This window comes from Lepidochelys kempii, chromosome 2, assembly GCF_965140265.1.
Source record: "Lepidochelys kempii isolate rLepKem1 chromosome 2, rLepKem1.hap2, whole genome shotgun sequence".
In the NCBI taxonomy this organism is placed as follows: Eukaryota; Metazoa; Chordata; order Testudines; family Cheloniidae; genus Lepidochelys; species Lepidochelys kempii.
This window is the reverse complement of record NC_133257.1, coordinates 169,766,552-169,781,488: the sequence shown is the minus strand read 5'-3', so window position 1 is coordinate 169,781,488 and position 14,937 is coordinate 169,766,552. Positions and strand designations below refer to the sequence as shown.

Sequence of the window (14,937 nt, the reverse complement as noted above, 5' to 3'; positions counted from 1 at the left end):
AACCCAGGGAGAGCCTGATTCTGATTTTGGAGTCTTTACATTGTGCATCATGTCTTGTATGCACTGGCAAGGTCCTTCTACCTTTTGTGAACACAATAAAATATTCCAAAGTTGGAACAAATGTTAAATCACAGAAATTGCATAAATACTGGTGACTTCCTGCACACACTGGATAACAACATAGGCAAATCACGGAACTGCAAACATAAATACTCAGACTCCTGCATGAATAAGCAAATGCAGCAGTTTGCAAGTTGATATGAATTTTGTACTGCTCATCTATAAAAGATGTAAACATGGAGGTGGGTGGGGATGAGAGAAAAGTAATAGATTACTGCACTAATATGTGTTGAGGCTAATGTGGTAAATATGCAAAACTGTGCAATTCAAGAGAGTGTTTGCCTAATCCTTCTAACTACATCGGTCATAGGATTCCTCCCTCAGGCAAAGGGAAAAAAAACCATCGACACCTCCCATAATGTTAGTATTTTTAAAAAGGGGAAGAGAGATTATATTGGATGGACAAAAGTGAATATTAAACTGTTGGGAAGCATATTTTTAACTTGTTCAAGCAGCAGCCTGTTAGTTTTATTCCTTTCCTCTTTGGGCTCAACAAGTCAAGAGTCATCCTTTGAACATTCAATTCACTAATGGGCCCTGGACCAGTAAATCCTACACCCACGAAGTGTAAATCTTCTGTTTTTTACTACCTTCTTTTCCCCTGTGCTTGTGCTTTTACCTGCACTGTAAGACGCTGCAAACAACCTTACAGTCTGAGAAAGTATGCATTAGACAGATCCAGCAATTCACAGTTTGCCAGTAGCTGAAGGCTATGTTGGCTATGGTTCATTGGGACAATGTTAAAGGCCTTCCAGTCAAAGAAGACTATACTTTGACTATAAACATTATGTCTGTTCCAACAGCCTCATCTTTGCTATCTGACATGCAGACCTGATCTGAGTCCATCACAGAGCTGTCGTATTCCATTAGGCAGGATTCAGAGTATTTGAATTTTACAATTTACTTATATGTATGCAGGGATTGTCTTCTCATATAGCAGCTGTTTGTAAAGCACATAGAACATTGTAAGTGCTACTGCAAAGAGAGAATGTAATATATGTATTATTATATTGCCTTAACTCCGGGTGTGCCTGTGAAATGGCAATGGAGTTTTCCTTGGGGATCGACAACATAGGGACAACCAAATAAATAATAAACTGTTAGAATTATAAACTTCTCCAAAATTCTGCAGCCTGAAATTCTGTAGCAACAGTCTGAGGCAACCTATATTAATCTTAAACATCACTAAATCATAATCCTCTGGATGCTGCATCTATGTGTACTCAGGTGACGCCTCTGACTGCCAGATGCTGGGACCAGACAACAGGAGTTGGATCAATTGATAATTGCCCGTTTCTTTCATTCCCTCTGAAGCATCTGGCACTGGCTACTGTCAGAAGACAAGCTGCTGAGCTAAATGGACCATTGGTCTGACCCAGTATGGCCGTTCTTATGTCTCAGACTGACATAAGTGAGGTGGAAGGTTTTTTCTGGAATACATGTGCATGTAAAAATTATATATATTTATATAAATACTCCCCGGAGGATTATAGTTTGTTGAGGTGTAGGATTAATACAGGCCACCTGGGACAGGAGTTGCAGAATTCCAGACTGCCAACTTTCAGAGAAGTTTCTTATTCTGGGTAGTTTATCATTTTTTTGGGATGTCCCTATCCTGCTGATACCCATGAAGAATACTTTCTATTTCCCATCCCCATTGTACAAGCAGAGATGCAGTTAAGGCACTAAGAACTGTAACTTGTGGAACGAGCATAGTAAGTATGGAACCACTGACAACTAGCTTTAAAAACCAGCTGTAACAGTTGCGGGCAGTGGCTGAGGTGTCTTGGTAGATCTGCATGGGAGAAGCTTGCTCTGTATTATACTTGGTTCTCTGACCTGTTAGCATTAAATTTACGTACACTTTACAAAACATAGGGCTGACTCCATGCCAGATGAGCACTCAGTTACCTGAGGAGATGATAAGTATAGGTAGCTTTTTGCCCTGCCTCTCCAAATCCTGGAAGTCAAATTGGCCTGCAAGTTAGAGCAGGCTTAGGATAACTTGTACTGGTGAATAATGATCCCTTGAGCCAGGATCACCGGAGCACATTGTGCCTTCCTCCCCTCTGCGTTCCTTCAGCATGCCCTGGAAAGTTCCCCAGTACCAGCGGGAAAAGACTGGAGGGGATGGCTATGCCAGTCCCTAATTCCCCTAGGGAAAATCTTCAGCTACTGCCATTAAGTCCCCTTTGGGTCATTCCAGAGGATCTGAGGATCTGGCTCAAATTAAATCCAAAGTCCTTTGTCACTTTCTCAAGGGTTATTTAACAAAACCAGTCCTCCTACTAAACTGGGTGCTTGGCCTAAGGGCCTCTAGTCCGCCTATTGCTAAGGCCAGAATTATTTTTACATTTGTATGTAAAGAAATCTAGACCCCAGACACCAGAAATTTATACAGAGCACTCCTGAACAGCCCTTCTGCAGCTGAACACCCTGCAGAAGATGATATTTGGTATACCTTGTTCTCTTGAAATATCTGGCTTGTACCAGAACTTGGATGTATCTTGGACAAATTTTACGGTCACGTGTTTATCAGTTGGGTTTTCTGTTAAATAAAGGTAAAAGAAAATTAAAAAAAAAATCAATATACACCATAACTGCAAAGGGCATTTCCTGCTGTTAGCTCTCACCTCGGACAGTGAGGTGCTGATTAATTTAGGAATTCAGAGTTCAACCATAGGAGGTGGGGGGAGAGGAACATCACAACTAAACTAGTAGTCTGGGAGAGTTTTGAAGCTGCTTTGAGAAATAAAACATACATCACATGATACTTTGACTAGTGCTATTAAAGTTCCATTTCCCGCAAGCTATAAAATATGAAAACTCAGAGTTATAAAGCTACATTAAACATTTAGTTCCTCAGTAAGGCCTGGCTACGTCTGAACACAGACCAGATGACAAACAGCCACATTCGAAGTATTCTTGCCATGAGCCTAGCAAGGATGCAGGACAAAGCCAGCCATTATTAAGAGGAATTGGCCCAGTCACTACTTACTTGTGGGCTGGCAGCAGAGAGAGGGCTGCATTTGACTGACACATCCAAAAAGGCTCAGAGAAAGCACTCTGGAGTTTTGTCTTTAGAAACAATACATCTAAAATAAGTGAAGTGTCTCCTCTTACTACAAACAGTCACTTCATTCGCTATTCAACATCCACTATTTTATAAAGTATCTAACATCCCACCCTACTCACACGCTCATATAAAAGGTGTCAGTTTAACTATAAATACATCCTGGCATAAAACCTACCTGATAAAGGGGAAGTGCTTAAAACTTTTGAAAAGTCCGGAAGGACATTTGGGAATGGGATGCTGATTGTGCTCCCGCTATGAGGGCTGGAGAAGCCACTTGAAGAAGGAGAGATGGAGCCAAAAGAACGGTCTCCCTCAGAAGTCCTCTTCTTCTCTGGAAGAGGTGGCTGTGGGTGCAGGTTCATTCCATGGTGCTGTTGAATTGTGCTGCTCTGGCTTTTGTGTCCAGAGGCCACTGTAAGCAAGTTGTGGGCCAAAAAGCCATTGTCCGCTGTACTTGCCAGTGGCGAGCTCATAGTTTTGGGAGAGCTGCTAGTATTGGCCATGAAAACAGGTTGTTTCTCCTCCAGTGGTGGGCTACTGCTAACGCTGGTCCCACCATAGTTCAGGTAGGCCCGGGCACTGGGATGGGCAGCAGGCTCTTGTTGCTGGTCTAAGGATGAATCCTCTCGGCTGTTCAAAGAGATTATTTGCAATCCTGGGGATTGGAAATGGGACAAGAGCGAGCCGTCCTGAATGGGGCTTGAAAATTCTGAGGACACAAGGTAATTTCCTGTAGGCCTGCTGTTCCCCAGCACTGACAGCTGGGGTGAAGGGGTGGACTTAGTGTTGCTTTCTAGCCAGTGGCATTCAGTTGCAGAAGGACTGTTCAAAAAGAAAATGTCACAACCAAATCATTCCCATATGTCTTGAAAACATTTCATTGCACAATGCCTTTATTCCAGTCTTTAGCAATAATCTTTAACAGCAGTAAATAATAATCTTCACCAAGACAACAAAACCTGACACTTCTATAGCACTCTCCACGCATGTATTCTCAAGACACTTTAATTAATTGAGACCATGTAAGGTTTGCATGATTATCCTCATTTGCCAGACAGGGGAACTGAGACACCAACAGTTCAGAGACTTGCCCAAGGTCACAAAATAAATCAGTGACAGAGCCAGGAATAGTATTCAAGACTCTTGACTCCCAGGACTGTGTCTTAACCGTAAGATCATTCATATTACAAAAGAGGGGAGTAAGGTCCATTGGGAAATGTAAGTGCATATAAGAAGGGCAAAGAAAATAGTGCAGAACACAGAAGGCAGCATGCAACACCACAGACACTTTTTCCAAGGTTTTGCTTCACCTATGAAACTAGAGGTTTGAACATTAAACAAAGGACTGTTCCATTTCTGAATAATTGTACTTATCAGTGTGCAGAAACACCACCCCCTGGACACATCATCTCTCCATGACAAGAGTTTGGAAAGGCAAAGACAGTTTATTCCCCACCACCAAACACACACACTTCTAAAAGTCTACTGCACTGAAGCTATGGCTGAAAAATATATTAGCAAGTACTTGTTATAGAGAGGGGGGGTTTGGGCGGGGCTAGGTTGGCAAGGGAGAACAAGCCCGCACTGTATAAATGAAGGGAGAAAAATTGAGTTAAGAACTTAAAAACACAGAGAAGGGATTTAGTTGAAAGGGCACTGTGGAAATGGATGCCAGATCTGTGCATGCCACAGAAACTGCACAATAACACAGGAAAGGAAAATGAAGAAATGAAGACAAAATAAAAAAGTTGAAAAGGTAAGGGTACTTTGAAAAGAAATGAGAAGTATTAGAAAGAAAGGAACAAAGTTTCAAGATAAACTTTAAAATGAGGGACTTACACTTTGATTTTTTAATGATTTCATATTAGCAGTATTGGCAGTGCCTGATGCTGAGGTCTTAACTCTCTATTTGCAATTCATGGTTATTTATAATGACAAGTCACATCTTTTCAGACTGCAGTTCTAAGATATGTTATTGGGGATTTGTAAATATGATTCACAGTTTCTCAGGCTGGAAATATCCTCTCTCTAAGCACTAGTTTTAAAGGAAACCAGAAGAAGGGAAAAGAAACCAAAGGCATCAGGATGCTTATGAAGAGCTTGACACTTCAGCCAGCTAACATCAGCTAACAGAAGGGCAGTTCTGAAAACTACTGTGAAAAAGACGCCAATTAACCATGAATAGAGATGGTAATTAGACACACCCAGAGATGTGGGAGGTGAGATCAATAATAATCAAACAGTGCAGGGATGGGGTCCTGGGTGAAGACAGTAGCTATCCACCTAGGAGTCTGGGAACAGGAAGCCCTATTTGGGATGGCTAGGCAGCTGGAGTGCTGTGACCTCTGCTATTGGGGCTGTTCATAATCTTCTCACTGTTACCCTGTAGCTTCTCCCCGTGTGCTTGTTGTATCCACCTGCTCTCTCTCATTTTATATTTAAATTCTATGCTCTTTGGGACAGGGATCAGCTCTTTTATGTCCTTATACTATGCCTACCACAATGACACCCTGCTCCTTGATTTGGGCCTTGGATGGTACCACAAAACAAATAATTAAAGATAATAAAATTTCTGAGGCAACTGGGCAGTTGAAAATTAAATCAATTGTTGACCATCGTTTTTGCCCTGTCTCTCTGAAAAATGTTTTCACCAAATGTCTTATTTATTAGAAATATATTTGCTAAAATGATAGAATGATACACATTGTAAACAGTGTTTATTTGTTCTGCACCAATATGTTTTCAATATGAAATGTTATGGGATTTTCCCCAAATGGCTTTCAGTAAAAATATCGGGAGCTGTTAGCACTCTGATGAGTATGTACGAACTTGCACTGACATATAGCAAAGCAGTGAATTAAAAGAGATTTGGATCTCTATGTATTTTGACACCTAAAAGTTTTTCTCAGGCAGATCAACAACCTCTATAATTACTTCTAAAATTTTTAAAAGCCATACAGCCCCCCTTCAATACATGCACGTAATATACCAAAGAACATGCTCAGCATTTCTGAAAATCAGGTATTTACTGTCCAAGGACTTATGTTCACTGTGAAGTTGAATTGAGTTCTTATTCAAGTGTTCCCCCTAACCTGAGTCACATCCATCCCCAAAAACCTCTTGCTCAAATGTGGCAGTTATTTATCCAAATTGGCTGGCCTGAAGTCTCAATGTGCTAACATTGTCATTCTGCAGTGTGGACATAGGCCTAATGACACAGATGGAGACTGATTTTGTAAGAACCCCAAACTTCTAGGTAGAAGAAAAGCCCTGGCAAGTTCCCACCTTTCTCCGGTTGGGATGGAGCTGTTTCTGGAAATGGCGCACGCAGATACAAAAGGCCGCTGACACGAAGGAGCTGTCTGCATGTCAGTCCTCAGCAAAGCGGGATTGGTGCCCATGGTGCTGTCAGTCATCACAACCGAGTGGTTAAGGCCTTCCATGTAACTTCGAGATTCTGTAGTAAACGAAATGAAACAAAAAATATTTTAGAAACTCAAATTCTCTGATATCTCAGGTGCAGATTTCATTAAAAAATTGCAAAACAACATACGGATTTACTGTTCCCTTAGCCCCTTCTTTTAACATGAAACATACAATAGACTTTATTACATTTATTTAAAAGTTGATCTGATTTAATGAAATTTAAAAGGTACAACACTGCATTGAACGTTGTAAATTTCTAGCAAATGAACAAATGAGAGAGAGGGCGGAGGGCACAGAACTTCACTACTGAAGTTGATTGATTAACTCTCCAGGGTATGTCCTCTAATTCTTAAGATGTGAAGAGATAAAATTGAATATTTAAAATTCTTTCCCACATTCCTCACCGCTTGGTAGATGTAAGACAGAGGACAGGGAGATCTGTAAGCAAGTTTCACTTAAATTCAGCATGTACAATATCCTTTCTCCATTCCTTCACTCATTGAATATCTAAGCTTCCTTTCACATTGGCATTTTAGGCACTGATCATTCTCCTTGCTGTTCATTTGTTCAGATGGAAATAGAAAGGACACAATTGGGATTAAAAGACACTCAAGTGGGACTGGGTTGATATGGGCTTAGTTGCTGGTGCTGCTGCAGACTTCAGGTGTGACCTTAGTCATGAGACATGCACACAAGCAAATTTGCAACCCTCTTGATTGGACTAGTTTAGGCAGGTGAGCGCAAACCTCTCCGCAACCCCAAAATCAGTTCCGAAACCAATTTAGGTCTGGTCTACATCATTTTTGTCCTGCTTTTAAATATATCGGTTAGGGGGGTGATTTGATACTGAAATAGTTAAAATCAGTATGCGGATGTGGTTAAACTGGTATACAAGTGCTTTCAACTGGTACAGTTTATTCCTCTTCCCTTAGAGGAATAAGCTATACTGGTATAACTGTGTATAATGCTAGGGGGCTCTACTGCTTTAACTATGTCAGTTGCAAACCATTATCATTTAAAGCAGTACAAAAACTGTGTATAAACAAGCACGTAGTTCAATCTGTACAATTCTCTCTTCTAGATAAGGCCTTGCACTCTGATCCTGCAAACACTTAACATTTGAATAACTTTGTGCACATGAATAGTTCCATTGACCTCAGTGTTTGCGGGACTGGAACCTAAATAAGGTGACTACAATGGAAAAGTGATGTAATTACTATCCCTTGAGTTAAGACACTTAAAAGAAGACTGAACAAAGCATAAGAAAGCAGATTGTAGGGGACCACCCGGCACTGCCACTGGGGAATAGCTAAAATGTCTTTTCCATATCTAACATTTCTGATTCTGTGAACAGTGAGCTGTATTGGAGAACAAGTCTAAAGTGAAGCCTTCCTTTACACTTCACAGGAGGGCAAGGCAGTTACATAGTTTGAAGAGGGAGTGAGTGAGGTACTTTGAGACAAATACACGAGATAACATCATTGGCAAATCAATGCTTAGTCTGAAGAGTATTCAAATTCCTTACATAGCACACATACTGTAGGGAGTTATAATATGTCAACCATCACAAATCTAACTTTCAGAGGGAAGAATTAGAAAAAAAAAATCAACTTCGTGCTACTATCCCAGACCTACAAAGTAAACTAAGAAATACTGTAGAAAGGACTTATTTTAAAGAGAGACTCTGGAGAATCTGAATGTGTGTCTACTGTAGAGTTGCAGGGCCGGATTCTAGTCTCACACTGGTGTAAATGTAGTCGAAATCAGGCTCGCAGTATCAAAATACCACAGGACCAACCCTCAACTGCTGACTTCAGCCAAAATCAATGTGGGGCTTCTCTAAACTAGGTTTTAGGTGTGATGTTAAAGCCTAAGGAATTGAGCCCTTTCACGCATGCCAAAGTACAATTTCTTTTTCTTGATTAGAGATTTAGAAGGTGTTAATTAGTTTGAGCTAGAGCTTAACATCACACCTTTAATGTCTAATCTAGACCTAGGAGGCTACCCACCTTCCCTCCCCCAGGCTGTTGTAGGCTGTACAGGGCTGCCACAAGGCAAATACTCTATGAGGGTACTTGTCATGCAGGGTGGAGAGCTACTCAGGGCCGGGGAGCCTATTTACATAATTTCTCCTCTTCTTGCCATACCTCATTGCTGCATAGAACCTGTGGGTCCTCCCTGAACTCTGGGGTGATCTGCCCTGGGATCATTTTTCAGACAGCATATACAGCTAGCTGTCTGGGGCTAATGCAAACTTCACAAACCAGAAGCAAGGCCAAGGATTGACCCAGTATGATTATTTATTTGCATTTCTGACAAGATTCACCTTGCTTCTGGGTTTGCTCTCTAACTGTAAAAGGACTAGCTAGGTACAATGAATCTTTGGTGGGAGGGGGCATTACCCTTCACAAACAGTTGAAAGCATCTTACTGCACCTCAGTTAAGTTCATAAGAGCCAATCCAAATTACAAACAACAAACACACAACATTATTTTTTCTGAGAACAGTGTTATTAAAAGAGATGAATTGGGGCTTGATGCTCTGCTGCTTCAGCCGTCATTTGCACCTGTACAAAGCGAGGACATACTGGTGGGTGTAAAGCACCGTTATCCTGATGTAAGTAGCATTTTACAACCACTTGGCACGGGCATAAGGCAGTAGAAAACCAGGCCCTCTCGCCAGCAAAGACTAAAGTGAGGTCTCTGTTCAACTACCCTCCTGCCCCATACCAATGTAGCAAACTAAGCACTTCCCATGAAAGCAGCTTTGTTTATAATTCAATTAAAAACAAGCCTGCTGAGTATCCTGGCTGTGTCCACTATTGTCTGATTTGGTGTCTACACTCACAGCACCAGCTGTTAACCCTTTTAACACAAGGAACCCCACATCTATACAGTATTGTAGATTCTGTGGATTCCCATACTCCTGGGGATACATCATGATAGCATCTGTTCACCCCAACACATTGGTGCTTCTAATCAAGTGCACCTGCTGAATCTATATCTTTTAGCACAGTGACAAGTTAAAGTGCAGTTCTGCTTAGAAAAATGACACTGAAAAATTGAATCATATGTATTGTGTCTCAATGTCTCCAGGTCAAATCTGCACATCTTACAAGTAAAGAGATGGTTTTCATAATTACCAGTCCTGCAAACTCATCCTGGGATCTGAGAGCCAAACTATTATATATCACCCATAAGCAAAACCTTTACAATTAGAACTTAGATAAGAATTGTGCTGCTTTGCGAGCCAGAATAGAATTCAGCACATTTACCCATAGCTACATTGCCCCTGCAATGCTACCAAAACTAAAAAAGTAGTAGGGTTCTTTGTGTTACAGGTTTAAGTGGATGACTCTGAATCCACATAGGGAGATCTACTGTGTAAGAAGGTGCTGTGTTTCACAGTCACTTTTCAGAGCAGAACCATACTTCAAACTGAAACCATTCAATCTACAACAGCACTGCTTATAAATCTATCTCTGTTAAACAATCTACAGTGACTCAACCCAACCCAGTGACCAGTTGAAAAGATGTGGTGATCCTAGCAGCATTTGAATAGCAGGGCTGTCACTACTCCAGCTTTTGGAGGACATGGTCCCACAATGACAGGGGAAAGAAAAAACCCAGCCAGATTCTGCCACCCTTCCTTATGCTTTAACTCTTTGAATAGTCCATTTCAGTACTACTCAGTATGAATATGGGTGCAGAATCTGGCCTCTTGTGACTGAAAAAGTTAGGCCAGATCCTCAGCTGCGCAGACAACTCAGGTGAGTGGTGGGGAAAAGGGCTCTAAGCCATGCCAGCTTTCTGTTTCCCTGAACTTGGGCTGGCTGAGGGCCTAAATGTCCCTGGTGCAGCCTAAAGGCTGAATGGATGGGAGATATATCGCACTAAAGAATCCTGGGAGTTGGTTACAACCCAAAGCAATGAAACTATCTCCAGCTTTAAAGGACTGTACTGGGACAGAAAGCCCTGTATGATAATTTGCAAGTTTTGGCAGTCCAGTCCATTTCTTGATCTGTCCTTCATCCATCCAATCAGGTAATGGTACAGAAATACAGCCTTATAAAAGAGTCACAGGAAACCATGTCAGAGGATATTTACCCAGAATATCCCTGTATCAATAGCTTCATTTTGAAGGCACATGGAAATGTGTTCTGTAGCTCTATTCTTCCACTACTCACATTCAATCTGATGAATCCATTCTTTTAGATAGATTTCCTGCCAAACCCTCATGCACAAAGAATAAATTTAGGACATAAAGAGTGTACCAGAAGAGCTAGGTTGGATCAGATCCTGTACCCTGTAAAAGTCATTTCTTTTTTTGGACATTTGTGTTCCTTTAAAAAAAAAAAAATACACTCCCCTTCCCAAGCACAAAGGCCACATTCCATGAGCTGATATTTTTCTTTCTTCCAATACTCCTCCTGTTACTGGAGAAGTATTCTCAGACTTTCTTCTTCCCTTTGAAATCTGTCTGAAAAAGAAGCACAATACTCCTCTGTGTTCAGCACACAGACTTCAGATCATTTTGCAGCTTGCTTTCCAGATGGCTCCAGCTCCCAAATGGCACTGCCAATGTGCTGAGCACAACAACTGCCATGTGGAGATAATCATGGAAGGAGAGAGAAGGCAGGGGAGATTACTTGAAGATGGTATGTTTCAAGTCTCCCTCCCACACCTGGGAATTTCAGGAATTTCTATGACAGCGTTTCCTATCTCTCTGCTGACACAACTTTTCTTTACCCAGGAGACCAAAAGGTTACAGATGGTCACATTCCATGTCCAAGATCTATTTTTATTCTTCATTCAACAAATTACTTCAAAGGATTGTCTGAACTTCTTGTGGGAGTCTTTGACAGGGCTGAAGTGTTGATATGTGATACTTACCAATTATTTTTAATATGCCATATAGAGGAGGAAAGGTATAGCAGGGATTCAGGAGTGCCAGGGCACATTAGCTCCATTTGCTGTTTGAAATTAACCAATGAAACAACTTACCTAGGGATGTGGTGGATTCTCCACCACTGCAAGTCTTTAAATCACGACTGAATGTCTGTCTAAAAGATATGGCACAGCTCACACAAAAGTTTGATGCAGAGATTAGTGGGTGAGGTTCTCAAACCTCTTTTACACAAGAGGCCCAACCAGATCATCAAAATGGTCCCTTCTAAGCCTTAAACTCTACTGGGGAAGGAAGGAGATGTGCTTACACCAGAGAAATGAGAAGGAGCTGGCTGCACCAAGAGAAGAGGAATAGCAGGAGAGAGGAGGCAGATATGCTTGAATGGATCTCATTGAAAGACAAACGCCTACCTAGACAAGATACTGCTAACGACTGGGGGAAAGGGAAAAGAAGGAACGTGTTTGGATAGTGAAGTTCATCATGCATCATTTCAGTTCCATATGGTATGGAACTGAACTGTCTAGCATCTATTTTGCTAATGCCTCAGTGAAGGGAAAGGCTAGCTTTTGCAGGCCATTTAGAAACTGTGTGCTTTAAGGAAATGTTTGGAGGTGAGACAGGAGGAAGATTCCAAGTGCTGGGTGTGCATAGCATGGAGATAAGAGTAGGAGAAGATCTAGGAAGTGGCAAATTGGCAAGCGGATTGGATGAAGTGAGCAGAAAACAAATCTGTAATATTGTCTGAGGGCATGTCTACACTACAAACTTAAGATGACCTATGTTAGTTTGACTTAAGAGCCATTACTGTGGCAGTTTGTCAGTACTACCCTCGTTCTGTTGGTGGGGTGTATACTCACGAGGAGTCCTTCCACCAACTTAAGGCAGGGGGGGCTCTCAGCTCCACCTGCAGCTCCCTGCTGGGAACTCAGCTGCCCCGCATGGCTCTCAGCTCCACACTGGGAGCATGGCTGCCCCCGCCCCCGGGGTTTTGGCTCTCCACCAGGAGCACGGCTTCCCCGCAGGCTCTCAGCTCCCCGCTGGAAGCCCAGCAGCCTCCCGGGCTCCTGGTGGTGAGGGAATAGCCTCAGTACAGCTGGGCTCCCAGGGGAGAACAGAGAGTCTGGAGCCCAAGGGGCATCAGGGCTCCCAGCAGGGAGTGGGGAGCCTGGGCAGCAGCCTGACTCGGAGCCGGGACCTCTGGTGGCAGCCCGGTTCGGAGCAAGGATGTAGTGCAGACACGGACATAATTAGGTCAATGTAAGCTGCCTCACATCACCCTAACTCTGTAGTATACATCAGGTCTGAGTGTCTGTGTAGTGGCAGCCCTATATTTAACATTTCTGCTTCACCCAGCTTGTGCTGCACTGTAAAGCGTAACAGCAGAAACAATGAATTAATGACAAGAGGATTTCGCATTCCCATAACAGAGTTCTTCTGAAAGCTGATACAGTGCTAAAAACAAAATTGGCAAGACTTGGTTTTTTTGTGAAGTTAAACAGCTCCTTAGCAACCCATAGAAAGCTCACAGGGAATACCAGAATTAAGACTGTAGCATGAATGGAAATAGGGTGGAAAAGGTGTGTGGGTAGAGGGAGATCCACTTAAAAGAGACAGGCTGTCTCATTCACAAGGCAGCAGATTACCAGATACTATTATTCTGAAGTTCTTCTGTTGGAGCCATTTCCTATTTTGCTATCTTCTTTCCTGTCTGCCAAACATCAGAATGTCAAATATCAGAACATACCGGACTATGCTGCAAGTGTTTCTTGTTTGTGCCAGATTCAGGGGTCAGATCCTCAGCTGGTGTAATTAGCTTTGCTAATTTACACCACCTGTGGTCTGGCTTCATTTCCCAACAAGAGGTAGTGTGCCAAATTCATCTCTGATGTAAGCCTCATTGACTTTGGTCTCTTCTATATTTATAGCATGGAAAACAGTGACAAATCAGCTCTAAGAAAAGATGCATACGGTCTTTTCTTTCAAAATTTCAGCTGTCAGGGAATGGCTTTATAGCCTCTCCAGCATAACGTGTTGCTCAAGAGTCACCTTTTCCCATTTAAGTGGCTTCCACCTTTCATTCAGGACTAAACAGCCCCCGACTGACTAAAGCGCTGTTGTCAGTCAGCTTTCATGCATTATTTGGAAATGTCATAAACACAGAAGAGCATCTGAGCAAAATGCCTCTCCTACAGAGTACACCAGCTAATTTACTCAGTGTGGTCAGTGGTTAAAACAAAGACATGGGTGAACCTGAACACTCCTGCATTTTCCTGCTCCTTGTCCCCAACAATAAAGTTAATTGTTCCCTATTCTTTACCTTTCCAGAGATTTTGGTTTTTGAATGTTTTCTGAAAGCCTTATAAACAATCACCAGGCAGGATGCTAACCAAACAGGAACCTTTAGATGGTCAAGTCCTGAGATCCTTAGCTCAGTTTTCTCTCAAGCTAGGCTCCCAGTGAAGCTGCCACTGTCTGAATAAAATTCAAGTGAGTAAACATCTCAGTATTTGGCCTACTGTGTGTAAGTCTGTGAAAGAAGCAGCTAGGATGAGGTATGTAAATTTATCACACTATTTATTCCTAGCAGAAAAAACAAGCACCCAATAACCTCGTAAACACAAGTCAGATTTTATGACAATGGCAGCCGGATATTTTATACTTCAAATCATGAGAGCAGCAAAAATGAAAGATTAGCCTTTTATCTGACTTTATTATTTAAAAAATTTGAAAAAAAAAATAAAATAAATCAGAGGTCGACAAGATCAACCCAAAACACTCCCCCGCCCAAACAAATGGTTTCTTTGTGTTCACGAGTAAAATGCTCTACAAATGTAACTATCTCTTTGCTTACTGTTCACATATCACTCGCCTAAGACACCGAAAACAAACAGAGAAATGTCATGAAGTTCAGTATAAGATCTAGTTTTGCTTACCCAAAAAATATCATGTAAACATTACTAATTCATAGGAAGATTTGAACTCTCACTCGCGCTTTTTTTTTTTTTTTTTAAAAACAAATCAAACTTTGAGGATTAAACTAGGGGCCAGTATTTCTAAATTGACAACTTTATTGATTGCCTAATGTAATTTATTCCAGGTTGTGGAAGGATAGTTTTACAGAGAGATGTGGGGAGGAAACTGTGGCTCTGCAGCATGCTACCTCTTCCTCTGAATCCATGAGAAATCCCTCCAGCCAAATCCCATAAATTCTGAGGGGGAATAATGGATGGAAGTGAACCAGACTTAGGCCATGTCTACACTACAGAGTTAAGTTCACTTAAGTTACGTTAACAATCATAAGACATTTTAATGACATCAGTTGTGCATGACCACACCAACGCTCCTTGTCTCGGCGGAAAGCATCCACAGTCGTTGCTCTTGCATTGAGAGCATGCGCTGCATTGTGG

The 14,937-nt window shown here is 41.8% G+C and overlaps 1 protein-coding gene across 9 annotated transcripts in view; it reads right to left on the bottom strand.

Moving 5' to 3' along the window:
* TNS3 (tensin 3) overlaps window positions 1–14,937 on the bottom strand; it is a 352,619-nt gene that overhangs the window by 22,819 nt on the left and 314,863 nt on the right. For all 9 annotated transcript variants that reach the window (XM_073332748.1, XM_073332750.1, XM_073332751.1 and 6 more), the window contains 3 exons: window positions 6,482–6,653; window positions 3,372–4,018; window positions 2,582–2,668 (listed from right to left, as the gene is read on the bottom strand). In XM_073332748.1, the coding sequence (XP_073188849.1) occupies window positions 2,582–2,668; window positions 3,372–4,018; window positions 6,482–6,653 (906 nt within the window). The remainder of the gene's footprint in view (window positions 1–2,581; window positions 2,669–3,371; window positions 4,019–6,481; window positions 6,654–14,937) is intronic.